General features: G+C 35.3%; 1 protein-coding gene across 2 annotated transcripts in view; it reads right to left on the bottom strand.

Moving 5' to 3' along the window:
- CNTN1 (contactin 1) overlaps positions 1–17,647 on the bottom strand; it is a 430,610-nt gene that overhangs the window by 175,203 nt on the left and 237,760 nt on the right. For both annotated transcript variants that reach the window (XM_005896820.3, XM_005896822.2), the window contains exons 2-4: positions 13,279–13,415; positions 12,015–12,047; positions 2,383–2,515 (exon numbers count right to left, since the gene is read on the bottom strand). In XM_005896820.3, coding sequence (XP_005896882.1) covers positions 2,383–2,515; positions 12,015–12,047; positions 13,279–13,339 — 227 coding nt within the window. In that variant the 5' untranslated portion in view covers positions 13,340–13,415. The remainder of the gene's footprint in view (positions 1–2,382; positions 2,516–12,014; positions 12,048–13,278; positions 13,416–17,647) is intronic.

Below are 17,647 nucleotides of genomic sequence, written 5' to 3'. Positions count from 1 at the left end.
CAACAATTAAACATCTACTTCTTCCCATCAGTTTTCTATATTACTGTATAGATAATAAGGGCATACTTGCCCTGGGGACTTAAATGATTATGTAGTCTGTGGGAGGAAGTTGGTGATATATTTGCCAAGCAAAGTTTTGCTTCTTATTGTTATTTTTTAAATTGTGATAAGAAAACTAAATGGGACTTGAGGGAGGCAGATGTAAGGGGGTGTTAATATGTATACAATTTTAATGATGTAAAACTTTGCTTCTTACAGTCTCTATGGTGGCAGTGGGGCAGCAGAGAAGCCCACATTCTTAGAACACTATCTGAGAACAACCTCTTTCTGTTCTTTTATTCTCCATGGGAGCCTGGAGGCTGATTTGCTTAGGTTCCATGTGTATGAATGTCAAGGAAAGAGAATCACAGAATAACCATCACTGAAATAGCTTTTCAAATACTATCAACCTGTCTAGATAGATGAATACTGAAAAAAAAATTATATGTTTCCTTGAAAGTCATAATGCTTGTGTTTCAGTCTTAGAGCTGTGATTTACTAGGTCTGGAGCAAGTCAATTTACTTATATAGGTCACAGCTTCCTTTCCTATAAAATTCTGTACTTGATGTAAAATTCTGTACTTCTCTAGGGCCTGTCATTAGTTACACTATGCCAAGTCCAAGGTTATGTATGTAAACTCCCATTATGAATGACTTAAGGGTAGAAATAAATCTAGCCCATCAGATATTTTCAGAACAAATATGTTATTTATATAATTTATAAAATATCCACTTATATTGCACTCCAAGATGGTGAGTTTGCATATAAATTTAAATTTTATTTTAAGAAAAAATTTGCATTTATAGTTAGAGGCACTAGGAAATGAGTTCAAGTATAATGAAGTGAAAGGAATGTGTATTCTTCATGATAATACATTTTTAATAGCAATGAAAAGTTGTTTTTGAATCAGTTCTAATGAGGTGGATGAAACTGGAGCCTATTATACAGAGTGAAGTAAGCCAGAAAGAAAAACACCAATACAGTATACTAACGCATATATATGGAATTTAGAAAGATGGTAACAATAACCCTGTGTACAAGATGGCAAAAAGACACTGATGTACAGAACAGTCTTATGGACTCTGTTGGAGAGGGAGAGGGTGGGAAGATTTGGGAGAATGGCATTGAAACATGTATAATATCATGTATGAAACGAGTTGCCAGTCTGGGTTCGATGCACGATACTGGATGCTTGGGGCTGGTGCACTGGGAAGACCCAGAGGGATGGTATGGGGAGGGAGGAGGGAGGAGGGTTCAGGATGAGGAACACATGTATACCTGTGGCGGATTCATTTTGATATTTGGCAAAACTAATACAATTTTGTAAAGTTTAAAAATAAAATAAAATTAAAAAAAAAAAAGAAGAGTTGTTTTTCTATTCATGAAAAGAAAAATCTACCACTAAAATCAACTTTGTTGAGTGACAACCTTCAATTAACTCAGATGATATGAACACACGAGAGCCCCAATTTTCCTGTCAATCACTTGCTTTGTCTTCATGGAACCAAAATCCATTGGCATTTGGTTAATTTTAAAATCTTATTCTTTATATAAGACTAGAAACTGTTAATATATTTTTCCGAACACCCTGAAGCAAGAAAACTGACTGCTACTTTTCATAAATTCATTTTTGATAGTGTCAATAGGTACTCCAGAAAAAACATGAAGAGATATATAGATTGTCTGATAGAGTCATTTAAGGAATTTGTTTTGTTGTCTGGCATATAGATCTGAGACTACTGAAAAATGGTGTTTTCTAGAATTATCTATGTAATATGCCCTTTAAATGTGGTTAATATAGACTATTATCTGTCATCTGTATATATGAGTTATCTAGGCCAATATATGGAGAAGGAAATGGCAACCCACTCCAGTATTCTTGCCTGGAGAATCCCAGGGACCGAGGAGCCTGGTGGGCTGCCGTCTACGGGGTCACACAGAGTTGGACAAGACTGAAATGACTTAGCAGCAGCAGGCCAATAAATACAAAAACAGTTTATCCTCAAGTGCATATATTTTAAATATATTTAAATTTTTCATGTAACCATTTTCTTACTTAATAGCATAATCTCCATTAGCCAATTTTTAAGTGATAATGTGAAATGGTACTGGCATTCTCTGCGCAGGAAATAGGAAGTGAATTATATGCATATGTTTAAGAAAACTATTTCAATATTAAACAACTTTTAAAAAATTAGCTATATGACAATATTTTTTATAATGACCCTAGATTTTGTAGAAAGCTTTAGGCCATAGCTTTCTCTATAGATACAGGATCATAGATGCTGATCTGTAATCTTAGTCCAACACTTCATTCTGAAAAGAGCAGTGAGGTACCTTACTTGTAAACTGGGAAAGGGCTGGCTCGTGCCCTACAGTTTAGTGAAACTTTTCCTTCCGGTGACTCCTCTGGATAAATGGTATTGATTGGTTGTTCTTCAAAAATTGGTCCAAATCCTTTGTCTTCCTCAGAAACTATAAGAAAAATAAAATTATTTTATATTCCTTTATTTTAGAAATCAAAGAAAATTTGAGTACATTTTAAAAGGTTTTTTTGAAAGAAAGGTCAGAAACATGGGATCTCCAGTGTCATTTGAACCAAAGATGTTTGCCTCTATGATCCTGAGGAAAATGTTTAGGTTTATTCAAAATTCTTTTCTACTTATCTCTCATCATCTTCTGAAAAGCACTCTGTGTTGCCATGCTTAACTAATTAGTGCTTCTCAAACAAGCCATCCTTTCCTGCCTCTGAGCTTTTCCTCTTTCTGAAACCACCATCTCATTTCTCTCCTCCCATCAAAATTTGTACAATCCTTAATGACAATCATAAAGTTAGCTCCTTCGGGAACCCAACTCTCAAACCCTCCTAGTTTTAGTGACCTAGTTTTAGGTCCACATTCTCATAACTCCCTAGCAGGCTTATGGCACTTAACACAGCTGCTGTGATTCTTGATGCAATTTATGGTTTTGCAGATGCCTGGGGAAAGGTTTACTAGATTGCAGATGCCATAAATTCTATACCGCACTCTCCTCCACAGCTGTCTAGCAGTGTGGAACATAAAAATTGTTTAACAATTTTTGAACAATAGAATGAAATATTTCTAGAAGTTCCGAGGAAATGGGTCCTTTTCTTGGGGCAGTTCTTGTTTTGTTTTTCTCTTTAAACATGTGACCAGCACTGGTAGCATCTAGAACAATCTGTAAATTACTGAACAATCCATGAGTTGTCAGTAAGTGGATATGGGATCTGGCCAGCTGGTTTAAAATCTACCACAAAAATACCAGTGTTGAAGCAGTCATTCCTGACAGCGTATCCTCTGGAGAGGAGGTGTGACACCTCACAGCAGGATGAGGAAGAGAATCACTCACATGTCATCAGTTTGGAACATTTTTTATAGAGCCCAGTGAAGAGCCAGACACTCCAGATGACTTCATACTTTTATATATATATATATATATATATATATATATGGCTAGAAAGGAGGAATATCTTACATGGGATCATTGTAGGTCTCTGCTTAATCAAAAGCTATGGTTCACTCTTTCAATTTATTTTTTTAAGAGCGAGTGTAAGGTAAATGTCATACTGAAAAATTGGCTATTCTAACGTTAAACTTGAGGATAAGAGCTTTCTTCTAGTTTCTCTTAACAAGCAGTTTAATTACATCTTTTAAATCTTGCCTTAGTGAAGTTTATCAGTGCTTTTGGAAAAAGTATTTAATATCTCCAGCCTTGATGTCACCCCTTATAAGATGGAGATAATATTAAAACCTACCTCATTTGACTACTGTAAGAATTACATTGAGACAACCCACATTCTCATGAATTTGCCGATCTTTTCAAAATTTAATTTACATGTCTTACATATCTCACCATTTAGACTAATTCCAAAAGTTTCAGAAGCCGAATTTTATTCATTCTTCTAATTCTGGTGCCACAAGCATCATGTCAATACACATTTTTGTATATACAGATGATTAATCAAAAACCTCAGTTAGTTTCTCCCAGTATGAAGAGTATTAATTTTCCCAGTATTAATTTTTCTAAACTGACTTGAAATATTTCAAAGGGAGAAGCCTCACTTTTAGTTGGAATTTGCTGAAAATGCCATTCAAGAATTTATGGATCTCAGTTACATTATATAGCATCATCCTATTTCAGATCACAGATAAATCACTGGATCAGAACTGGAGGAACTAGAGGAAATGGGATTTAGCTCAACATTGGTTTCTTAGCTGTTGTTTTATACAAGTCATTCGTTCCATATTGTATTTACACTAAAAAAAAAAAAAGAATTGGGGCATGTTCTCTAAGGACTCCATAGGCCTACTCAACCATAAGTAAGATGATGAATGCAAGGTGTTCACAGAAGTCATTTTCTAATGATTTCTGAAGTCCTGCTCTAAGCTGTTTATTTCCATATACTTGAGATGAAAAACTAGAAATACTATAATGTTTTCTGCTTTGCTTCTAATAATTACCTGATGATGCCCAATGTTTTCTGGCCTTTAGAAAGAAATAGCATCATAGGGAAACATGTTCAGTTCAGTTCAGTTCAGTCGCTCGGTCATGTCCAACTCCTTGCGACCCCATGAGTCGCAGCACACCAGGCCTCCTTGTCCATCGCCAACTCCAGGAGTTTACTCAGACTCACGTCCATCGAGTCGGTGATGCCATCCAGCCATCTCATCCTCCTTCATCCCCTTCTCCTCCTGCCCCCAATTCCTCCCAGCACCAGAGTCTTTTCCAATGAGTCAACTCTTCGCATGAGGTGGCCAAAGTACTGGAGTTTCAGCTTTAGCATCATTCCTTCCAAAGAAATCCCAGGGCTGATCTCCTTCAGAATGGACTGGGTGGATCTCCTTGCAGTCCAAGGGACTCTCAAGAGTCTTCTCCAATACCACAGTTCAAAAGCATCAATTCTTTGGTGCTTAGCCTTCTTCACAGTCCAACTCTCACATCCATACATGACCACTGGAAAATCCATAGCCTTGACTAGACGGACCTTTGTTGGCAAAGTAATGTCTCTGCTTTTAAATATGCTATATAGGTTGGTCATAACTTTTCTTCCAAGGAATAAGCGTCTTTTAATTTCATGGTTGCAGTCACCATCTGTAGTGATTTTGGAGCCCCAAAAATAAAGTCTGACACTGTTTCCACTGCTTCCCCCTCTATTTCCCATGAAGTGATGGGACCAGATGCCATGATCTTCATTTTCTGAATGTTGAGTTTTAAGCCAACTTTTTTACTCTCCTCTTTCACCTTCATGGGAAACATGTAATGAATCTCAAATCCTTGATAACAAGACCTTTATTTGTATGTAGGTTCTAGATTTTTTGATTTCAGAAAGAAATAGCCTTGGAATTATCTATGATAAAAAGGGCTTCCTGGGTAGCTCAGCTGGTAAAGAATCTGCCTGCAATGCAGGAGACCCCAGTTCGATTCCTGGGTTGGTAAGTTCCCCTGCAGAAGGCTACCCACTCCAGTGTTCTTGGGCTTCTCTGGTGGCTCAGATAGTGAAGAATCCACCCACAATGCGAGAGACCTGGGTTTGATCCCTGGGTTGGGAAGCTCTCCTGGAGCAGGGCATGGCAACCCACTCCAGTATTCTTGCCTGGAGAGTCTCCATGGACAGAGGAGCCTGGTGAGCTACAGTCCATGGGGTTGCAAAGAGTTTGACATGACTGAGCGACTAAGCACATATCTATGACATAAGTCATGTGATATTTCTTCTCCCACTTGAACAATCTCATGAACTCTTCTTTGAATCTCTGTCAATTGCCCAGCTTTACTAGCTGGAACAATTTAGTAACCCTGCTGCTTTGAAGCTTCTGCTGTTTCTTCCCAATTTACACAAAAATGCTTAAAAAGATGAGCCGTGAAGTTCAATTTTATTAACATATTTTGATTCTCTTCTTGAAGGTAAGATGAATACTATTCTCACTTCAACCCTTGATTAATAATGAATAGTGTGACAATTCTGAGCAATTAAAAAAAATTTAAACATACTAATTATTCAGAATATTAAAATAAATATATTTTAGGGGAGTTTAAGCTCATGAATATCTTCTAAATTCATTGTATTTATATACAAGCTTGATGATTATGGTATTACTATCATTATCAACAGAAAACATCATCAAAGTTAAAGAGGAATGAATGTTTGGTGCAATTATAAAGCTTAAACAGAAGTCGACTTATCTACACTGGATAGATCTTGAGTTTCCACTTGTTACATTAGAGTTAACATAAGAATTTTAAATGGTTTTCTGTGAGGCTACAGTTTAATGAACTAGAGGTTATAGTTGTCCTTAATTCAGTCAATAACTTGATTCAGACCTTGCATATGGTGAAGAATTTTGAGACATGATTTCAAAAGCATGATCCATAAAAGAAAAAAAATGATAAGCTGGACTTTATTCAAGTTTAAAAGTTCTGTTCTGTGAAAGACACTGTTAATAGAATTTTAGGTCTTCAAAATTAGAGATTTTCCTTAGGTCCATTTCAACATACATTGGAGAATTTTGGAATAAGCAGCAAATTGGAAATACTTTCCACTAATTCATGTATGGATGTGAGAGTTAGACTGTGAAGAAAGCTGAGGGCCAAAGAATTGATGCTTTTGAGCTGTGGTGTTGGAGAAGACTCTTGAGAGTCCCTTGGACTACAAGGAGATCCAACCAGTCCACTCTGAAGGAGATCAGCCCTTGGATTTCTTTGGAAGGAATGATGCTTAAAGCTGAAACTCCAGTACTCTGGCCACTTCATGCGAAGAGTTGACTCATTGGAAAAGACTCTGATGCTGGGAGGGATTGGGGGCAGGAGGAAAAGGGGACGACAGAGGATGAGATGGCTGGATGGCATCACTGACTCGGTGGACGTGGGTTTGAGTGAACTCCAGGTGTTGGTGATGGACAGGGAGGCCTGGCGTGCTGCAATTCATGAGGTCACAAAGAGTTGGACACGACTGAGCGACTGAACTGAACTAAACTGAATTAAATATGTACTTCATTTAATAATTGTGATCACATACAATTTTAAAAAATTTGAATTCATCTCAGTAGGTGCACAGTTGCATTAACTAAAGATTCAATAGTATTGTATTTCCAATGTAGAAATAGCTAATCCTGGGCTGTCTAGCACCTGCTTCTAAAAAGTCCTCTGGTACTGTCATTATCTCCTGCATTGCAGGTCAATTCTTCACCATCTAAGCCACCAGGGAAGCCTTATTGGGATTATAACAATCCTGAATTCTCAATTTAATTAATAATTTATTAATTTTCTTAAAATAACTAGTTTTATCATTTGAAGTAGTTGAGTTTCGTTCATTCCTAATTGCCTTGATTATTTCAAGTATTGTATGGTGCCTTGAAATACAAAGACAGCTGCACACAAACATACATCTGTGTGGAGGTAGGGGTTAGTTGCACACTTGCATATCTTCATAAAATGCATGGTTTTAAATGTTTCTTTTGATAGGATATCTTTTGATTTTAAGATATGTGACTTTGAGATAAAAATTCATCAGCTTTTAGAAAACTGAACATATGTTTATGGTTTCTTCATCATGATCATAAGGCATGTTTCTTTCTGGAAAAGATATCAGCAATGGCAATTTCCATTGGAAATAATGAAATGCCACATGTTAATAATGATAAGACTATGTCTATTGATTGGCAATCCCTCTACTCATTGAAGTAAAGATAAAACACTTCGGGGGTGAGTTGGGTTGAAGTTTATAGGCCAAACTGAATATTATCAGTGCCCCATGCTATTTTATTCTCCACAAGTACTTTTCCAAAATTATATGCAGATATTTCCAAGTGCTCCATTTCCATTTGCCCTTTATAGAAAGAGACAATGAATCATTTAAGTGATAAAATATGAAACTAATTTCCAATAAAACACTAAATTTTTCCATTTTGACAAAATATTATATTTAAGATATTTCCTTTTGCCCATTTTAAGAACAAAAGGAGACTATGACACACTTGATATCACATTTGTGTTTCCAGTTAGTATTATTTTATAAATGTTATTTATAAAATGTTAGCATATATTTATAAATTTTATAAATATTTCTTGCTTTTCTAATATTTTCAAGCCTGAATAAAATAATGTATTTCATTGGGTGGTTTACCATTTACAATATGCATTTTATTTTGAGGATATATTTGGGCTCTTGGGAGATACATTATTCATAACTGGCTTCGAATTGCTTTGGTATGCTCAGGGTTAACTTCTGAATGTAAGCTTCATAACCCGCTTGAAGACTATCCAAGCTCATTGCTCTGTTAGTTGAGCTAGGGCACTCAGATCAAGGAAAAAGAACTTTCAGGGGTAATACAACACAAGGTTCAGCAAAGGATCCATTAATACAAGCATTATAATCTCTGTTAACAAAAATTAAGTTATCCATTGCTTTATTTCCAGGGCAATGGAAATAATTAGATGACAAATTATCATGCTTTGGAAGTATTATGAGGTTAAAGGGTACAGAAACAAATGGAAAATATGTTAAAATAAGGTTGTTTTTAAAACATATGCTCTTCTTTTGTGCTAGATATAGTCTTCTAAAAAGGAGCACACAGTTATATAGATAACTTCTCAAGCTACTTGAAAAAATTACTTCAAATCATTCTTTGATTTACTCAATAAAAATTTATTTTCTACCATATAGTGGTCATCTATTGCAGAAGTAAGTTCATTTCTTAAATTTGATCAAGAAGATTAACAGAAAGGAAAAAACTGCTGCTTTTTTTCAGTAGCATTCTCAGTCTCACAGTTAATGTAGTCAGTTAGTGTATGATCTTAAATGAAATACTTCACCTCTTGTTATGTAGAGATGATCCACTGTAACCTTGCTATCTTATTTTATCTCTGGAAATTGAAAGTATCATTACAATTTGTGCTTGAGAGCTATTTTTATTCATTTTATATTCAATGAAAGAAATCCTATTTCTTATTCTGTAATATGTCATCTTAATCTGTTAGTTTTCAAACATAATTTTACATAAGTATGTTTTAATGAGAGTTTCAGGAAGAAAGCAATGAGAACAAAATTTTAGCAGAGTCTAATATTTGAATTTTTACAGTGTTTACAATATTCAGTGGATATGGCCTGGGGAGTGTTGTAAGCCCTCTTAAAATAAAGTAAACTCTCTAAATGAGACAATATTTAAATTGGCTCAAAGCATTATTATTATCTCCATTTTCAAACATTCCTCACTGATAAGAGAATAAGGACTGCTGCTGCTGCTGCTAAGTCGCTTCAGTTGTGTCCAACTCTATGCGACCCCATAGACGGCAGCCCACCAGGCTCCGCCGTCCATGGGATTGTCCAGGCAAGAACACTGGAGTGGGTTGCCATTTCCTTCTCCAATGGGTGAAAGTGAAAAGTGAAAGTGAAGTCGCTCAGTGTGTCCGACTCTTTGCAACCCCATGGACTGCAGCCTACCAGGCTCCTCCGTCCATGGGATTTTCCAGACGAGAGTACTAGAGTGAGGTGCAATTGCCTTCTCTGGAGAATAAGGACATTTAGGGTTTAAGCTTTGAATACTCTGGTTCGTCAGTTCTTAGTCTCATGGGTAATAGGTAACAGTGCAGCAATATATCATAACTAAAATATAACAAGTTGGTCTTGAGAATGTACAGGAATCCAATTATTAGAAGGAAAATTAAGATCAGGTTATCAGAATTGTTGACTAAGTTTTCCTTGCATGATTTTATTTGCCTAAGAAGAGCCTTTCACATTTATTAATGACAACCACTTCCTTGACCTATGGTGCAACCTCAAGCTCTAGACACTGTGTTTTGCGTAACAATCTGGGCATCTGTTCACACCTACCTTATATCTGCCTGTGTTTGCTGCCATAAGCCAAGGAATGTTTGGGATGTGTGTGTGTGTGTGTGTGTGTGTGTTAGTCGCTCAGTTGTGTCTGACTGTTTGTGACCCCATGGACTGTAGCCTGCCAGGCTTCTCTGTCCATGGAGTTCTCCAGACAAGAATACTGGAGTGGGTTTCCATTCCCTTCTCCAAGGGGTCTTCTTGATCTGGGTCTCATGCATTGTAGGCAGATTCTTTACCATCTGAGACACAAAGGAAGCCCAGTGTTTGGGGTACTAGAAGCTGAGAGATGAAAGGAAGAGCTTTCCCATACAGGTTTCAGCAGAAACCTGACTCTGATATCTCCTTTCTTTGGGACATCTCGTCTCAGAATGTGAGACAATAAATTTCTGTTGTTCTAAGCCACCCAGTTGGTGGCTTTATTATAGCTATAGCAGTCCTAGGAAACTAATAAGTCCATTACTGCAGTCCATGGGGTTGCAAAGAATCAGACACGACTGAGGGACTGAACAAAAACAACACACATAATAATAAACTGTTGAAGTTTAATGAACTAGCCTTTCTCAAATTTATTTGACAATGAAGTCCTACTAACATCCTTCAGAACAAGTGTTCTTTGAATTAGTGACCTAACACAGTCCATATTTACCCACTTCTGTACTTATTTGTTCTACTTTCTCTAAGAATTATTTCCATTTCTAATAATTGAAATACTTCCAGTTTCCCTTGCCTACTAGCTCCATCATTAAATATTTATTAATTCCTCAATTATTTTAAAAAGCCTATCATATTTTTCTTATGAATTTGTTACCCACTTACTTTTATTATTCCTTATTATATGTAAGGTTATTGAAATCAAGGAGCATATGTCACTGATCTTTATATAGCCTACACTCACACTATATAGGCTAACTCACAAGGAAGAAACAGAAATAGCTTTGATATGCTTCTTGCTGAGACTTTCCTTTTTATAAATCCCCTATCGATGGAGACTCTGACTCACTCTGGCATGAAACTCTTGCTTTGGCATGGAAGCAATAGCACTGATTACTCAGTGATTCTTTTAATTACTCGTTCTCCTACCACTATGCTGTGGCTTTCAATGATTACCAGTGTTACCATGTTTATTTGTTTACTATGTAGGTCACTGTGTTGTAAGTCGGAGAAGGCAATGGCACCCCACTCCAGTACTCTTGCTTGGAAAATCCCATGGATGGAGGAGCCTGGTGGGCTGCAGTCCTTGGGGTCGCGAAGAGTCGGACACGACTGAGCAACTTCACTTTCACTTTTCACTTTCATGCATTGGAGAAGGAAATGGCAACCCACTCCAGTATTCTTGCCTGGAGAATCCCAGGGATGGGGGAGCCTGGTGGGCTGCCGTCTATGGGGTCGCACAGAGTCGGACACGACTGAAACGACTTAAAGCAGCAGCAGCAGTGCTGTAAGTTATCATTACATTGTTTTTTTAGTGTTCACAAGAATCCTGTGATTTTTACATGTAGGAAACGTAAGTCTCATAGAAATTGAATAATTTGCACAAGATCACATAGTGAATACCTGGTTGAATATGTAAGTCCAGACTGATTTACTCTAGACTATTTTTTCCAGTCTATATTTCTAGCAATAACTATTCAGTGGTTGAAATATAATCTAAACTATCAGGATCACTAATTATATTTAATGAAAGATAAATAATAAATTTTCCATTATCTGGATTTCCAATTAAACTGAATCTTAAGGTTCCAAGCTTATTAACTTTAATTCTTCTTCTTGCAGCAAAGCAGAAGGCTTTCAAAACAAGCTAGAATTTTACAATATTAAAAATATTGCTGCAAAATTAAGTACTATAGGATTATTATAAAACATGAAGGGAAAATACAGGTTGCATTGAATATATTCTATCTGCTACAATCCTCCACTTGGATATTTGCTTGTGGTGTATCTATTCATTTATTTTGGTAATCAAATAAGTTACATGAAGACCTCAGATAAAACATCTACAAAATTCCCAAGTGCTCTAATTGTAACCACTTGCTATAAGTTTAAAAACTTAATAGCTTAATGTAGGGATGAAATATGGTTTATTTGAAGAAATCTACTTAAAAAGTTACCCTTTCATCAACTTACCTCCATGACCATACCTTCTGTGCCATGTAAACTCTAAAAAGAAAAAAAAAGACAAAAATCAGAAAAATATTAATCCCAAAGCTGCTCTTTGTTTTGATTTCAAATGTTACTCAAATAAACGAGATATTAGTTAATGAAATTAGATTATTAGCTCTTCACCATTAAGGCTGAAGTATGACCATGTCTTTGGAAATATTTATTTCTTATCTTTGCATTTTTATAATTACAGCACCAAAAATTTTAAAGAATTGGCATGAATTTTCAGTACTAATAAGAATATCTTTGCTTTATTTTATTCATAAATGTAGACAGCAATAATAACCTTACCACAAATTTTCTTTATTATATTAAATAATATATATGCATATATGCAAATAGTTCTATATGTGTGTGCCCATCAAGTTCATTATTAAAGCAATCAAGGGAGGTTCATAAATGAAAATATAAGATCCATCTATATCTTGAACTTAACAGCAACTCAACAAGTGCTGAATTAAGGTAATTGAGACAGAGGTATTATAAAATATTGTTAGAAAACACACTGCTTCAGATAAAAATACAATGTGCCTTTAGAAATATTTTTTAATCTTTCACACTTATCTTTGAAAAATAGAAATATAGTGTTTGTTTATCCTAAAACTACGGTATACTTAAAACTGCATTGTTATTCTTAAGTCCTTGAATACACTGTAGATTATTTTTGAATTGTTTTCAAAAGATTGACCAGCCAATAATAAAAATTAAATTATATTAACTTGTAAAAAATAGACAGATGTATCAAAAGCTTAAAACCCATTATTTTCTAATATTTTACTATGTTTTACTTTTATGTATACTAATGAGGTTAAGTCGATTTTACCCCTATAGTGAACATACTATATGATGGTGCGCTATTGCATAACTCTTCTCCCACCACCATACATGGTTTCAAGTTGAAAATGACAACAGTAGGACAATTTACTCTGTAGGAATTGACAAATGCTACAGCAGGGATATTTTTCCCCTCCCAGATATTCAGATTTTAACCATTTACCAGCACATCACTATATAAGATCGATTAACTTATGAAATTTTAATTGAAACTAAAAAGAAAAAAGAACAAAAGTGTCAGGCTTAATATATATGCATTTACTTGCCTGACCCAGATGGCAAAGGAAAATATTAATTCTGAACTTTATACACTAGATTCAATATAGTGAAAAGAATATTAATTACATTGACATAAATTGTGGAAGTTATATGTTATAGACAGGATATTTCTTACCTGATAGACAAGTTTTAAAAGATATTATTACAAGGAGACTGAACAGTAACCACATTTTCATCTTGTGTTCAGTAGAATTTAGGTTCAAATTTCAAAAAAAATCTTTAACTTTATGGCAGTTGGATAATATTAAACACCTGCATAAAGAGAAGAGAAGAAGGAAGAGGAAAGATAAGAAAAAGGAAAGAAAGGTAATGGAAAATATTCACCATTTGGCATCAACAATATTATCAATTCTATTTTATTTTATATTTCTTATTTGTATAATAAGTTTTAGTTTATTTAAATACATTTGTAAACATCATATTATAATGAAAAGAGTAGATTCGGTATCAAGGCTTCAGCTTCTTCCCAGTACTGACATTGTAAGAAACATGAGCAAGTAACTGAATTGACATTTTTTTAAGTTTTTAATAACTGAGTATAGTAAAATCTTTTTACAAATAGCAGAGTTGTGAACATTTCAATGTCAACTATTTTACCTGAAGATTAAATTGACCTGAAGCACTGGTAGAAAGATTTAGTAAAACATATATTTGTATAAGAATTTCCCTAGTAGCTCAGCAGTAAAAGAATCCCCCTGTAATGCAGGAAACCCGGATTCAAACCCTGGGTAGGGAAGATCCTCTGGCAAAGGAAGTGACAACCCACTCCAGGATTCTTGCCTGGAAAATCCCATGGACAGAGGAGCCTGGCAGGCTACAGTCTACAGGGTCTCAAGAGTTAGACATGACTTAGAAACTAAATCATCACCACAACCATATCTGTATAAGAATTTTATAAATTCATAGACATTGTACAAGAGTTATATCTTAGATTGCCTGTTGGTGGTTTATAGAAAATTTTTGCCAGAAAACCTAAATTTTTAAATGTTAAAGTATATAGATTAATAACTTGTTTATTCCTTTTCCCTGCTTTCACTTTTTTCCTTTATTCATTCAAGAAAATGTAAATAATTGTTCCTTATAAGAGAGAAGCTAGGTTTTGTATGTCAAAATCTTTAAAATTTGGAGAGCTATTTTTAAAGATAAGAAGACAAAATTACTAATATAAACTAAGCTACAGAGACTTCCCTGGTGGTCAGGGAAGTCTAAGAATCCACCTTGCAATTCAGGGGACACAGGTTCAATCCCTGGTCAGGGAACTAAGATCACACATGCCATGGAGAAAATAAGCCCATGTGTCATAACTACTGAGTCCACTCACTACAACTAGAGAGTCCATGAGCTGCAATGAAAGATCCTGCACTACACATGGAAGATCCCACATGTAGCAACTAAGATGCAACACAGCCAAATTAAAAAAATACTAATAAATAAATAAATAAATAAACTACGCTACAAAACTATGCATCAGTCTAAGTAAAATATCTTGCTTTTATAAAATTCTGTAAAAACTTCTGACCACATGATTATTTTGGTTTCAAGGCATTGAAATAGCTTCATTTTAGTGAGGGGCTCTTTGACTTAAGCCTCATCATCATCTTTGTAGATCCATCTGTGACCAAGCATGCAGATAAAAGAATCAAAAAGAAAGCATAGTCTGCTTGCCCTTAAAAAGTTCACAGATCAACAGGAACGCTTATGTGTACACAGGTCAGTGCAATGACAGACTTGTTTGGATCTACATAGTATTAAACTTGAAAGCATGTTTTTTTTAATATAAATTTATTTTAATTGGAGGCTAATTACTTTACAATATTGTATTGGTTTTGCCATACATCAACATGAATCCACCACGGGTGTACACGTGTTCCCATCCTGAACCCTCCTCCCACCTCCCTCCCCATACCATCCCTCTGGGTCATCCCAGTGCACCAGCCCCAAGCATCCTGTATCCTGCATCAAACCTGGACTGGTGATTCATTTCATATATGATATTATACATGTTTCAATGCCATTCTCCCAAATCATCCCCTACCTCCCTCTCCCAGAGTCCAAAAGACTGTTCTATACATCTGTGTCTCTTTTGCTGTCTCACATACAGGGTTATCATTACCATCTTTCTAAATTCCATATATATGCATTAGTATACTGTATTGGTGTTTTTCTTTCTGGCTTACTTCACTCTGTATAATAGGCTCCAGTTTCATCCACCTCATTAGAACTGATTCAAATGTATTCTTTTTAATGGCTGAGTAATACTCCATTGTGTATATGTACCACAGCTTTCTTATCCATTCATCTGCAGATGGACATCTAGGTTGCTTCCATGTCCTGGCTATTATAAACAGTGCTGCGATGAACATTGGGGTACACGTGTCTCTTTCAATTCTGGCATGTCAATCATTTATTAAAAACACTGCAAAATATGTCTCAGATGGACCTGGTGGTGGCACTATAACAAATTTTCAAATATTCCAGGGCATTACAAAGAGACTTGACTTCTTCAATTGAGACACAATAGGCTCTTCAATTTGAAAACACATGAAATCATATTTTCAAAGATTATGTAGAAATAGAATATAAGAATCTCATGACATAGAATTGAATGTGAAATATAAATTAGAGCATGAAAGCAATTCTGAAAATACCTAATGTTATTATTATCAATATATAAATATATTTAAATGCTATCTAAAGCAGCCAAAATAAAATGGTACTGATTTCTTGCATCATAATGACATGTAGAGTACTACTTATTTTTTAAATGTGATGGACTTTAAGACCATATTTACCCCCCTTTAATTTGCCAGAATTCCAGCATTTTCCAAGACCGGTAAAAATATTTAGTGTTACTACATGGATCAGGAAAAATATTTTTCCCTTTTTGTGTATAGGTTATTTTTCAGTGAAAAATCATTTATTTCTTGAAAAAAAAATGAGTTGAATTTTTAGATTAAACATAGTAAATATGGATCAGTGGAGCAACAGGAAAAATTTTAGATATCTTTGCAAAAGGAAAAATATTCAACAGATAATTTTTAAATGCCAAGATTGATTATTACCAATTTATTTCTCTTGGACATTGGTAAGAAGAAGAAAACTACACAAATGTATAGATTGTATTAAGTCTAGACTTTTAAATTTAAATTTTATTTCTTTTACTAAACAGAACTGATTAGAAAGGAAAAGAAACAGTAAATAAAGGTGAAGAATAAAGATAAATTCCTTCAGGAGGCAGGGGAATCCATTAAATGATCTATAGAAGAATTCAGTTTTTTATTTTGTTATCATTAATATTCAAATATAAACCTAAATTAAAAATTTTGAAACCTATACACGTTATTTATAGCTCTTAAAGTTTGTCTCCAAAAATGTACATTTCAGCATTTTCTTGGCCCATTGGTTTGTAATTCTTTTCATTGAGTTATACACACTAATTAAGATGAAGTCCTTTAATGAGGAGGAGGGGAGAAAGGCAAACATAAACTATGCCAAAACTGTTGTGTCGATCAAACAGTTCTTTTTGTAAAGATCAACTTAGATAATATATTTGAAAACATTTTGCAAATTACAAAACATGTGCAGTTTAATGTGTCAGTGATTACTGGATTTTAAATAGTTCAAATTTATCAATTAATAAACCTAAATTGATAATAAATAATTCTAAATAATAACTTTACATAACTAGATAGCATATTCAAAAGCAGAGACATTACTTTGCCAACAAAGGTCCGTCTAGTCAAGGCTATGGTTTTTCCTGTGGTCATGTATGGATGTGAGAGTTGGACTATGAAGAAGGCCGAGTGCCGAAGAATTGATGCTTTTGAACTGTGGTGTTGGAGAAGACTCTTGAGAGTCCCTTGGACTGCAAGGAGATCCAACCAGTTCATTCTGAAGGAGATCAGCCCTGGGATTTCTTTGGAAGGAATGATGCTTAAGCTGAAACTCCAGTACTTTGGCCACTTCATGTGAAGAGTTGACTCATTGGAAAAGACTCTGATGCTTGGAGGGATTGGGGGCAGGAGGAGAAGGGGACGACAGAGGATGAGATGGCTGGAAGGCATCACTGACTCGATGGACTGAGTCTGAGTGAACTCCGGGTGTTGGTGATGGACAGGGAGGCCTGGCGTGCTGCGATTCATGGGGTCGCAAAGAGTCGGACACGACTGAGCGACTGATCTGATCTGATCTGATCTGAACATTCATCTTAAGAGCAAGGGATGCTGCTGCATCTTTTTTTATTGACTATAGAGGAAGTAGTACTGACCAGAGAGAAAAAGAATCAGGTAAAATTAAAGAACAATTACTTTGAAGAGTATCCTTCAGATTATTAATTTTGACAAATTATGCGAGTGAGATCTCGGTCTGTTTACCTTATTAACTATATAGAGAATCTGGGAAAGAATGAGGGCAGGTCTAAAGGAAGAGTAGCTATGAGTGAGCGATTTCAAGAAACTAAAAATAAGATACAGAAGACTTTTCTG

This window comes from Bos mutus, chromosome 5 (assembly GCF_027580195.1).
Source record: "Bos mutus isolate GX-2022 chromosome 5, NWIPB_WYAK_1.1, whole genome shotgun sequence".
In the NCBI taxonomy this organism is placed as follows: Eukaryota; Metazoa; Chordata; class Mammalia; order Artiodactyla; family Bovidae; genus Bos; species Bos mutus.
This window is presented reverse-complemented; position numbering and strand designations above follow the sequence as displayed.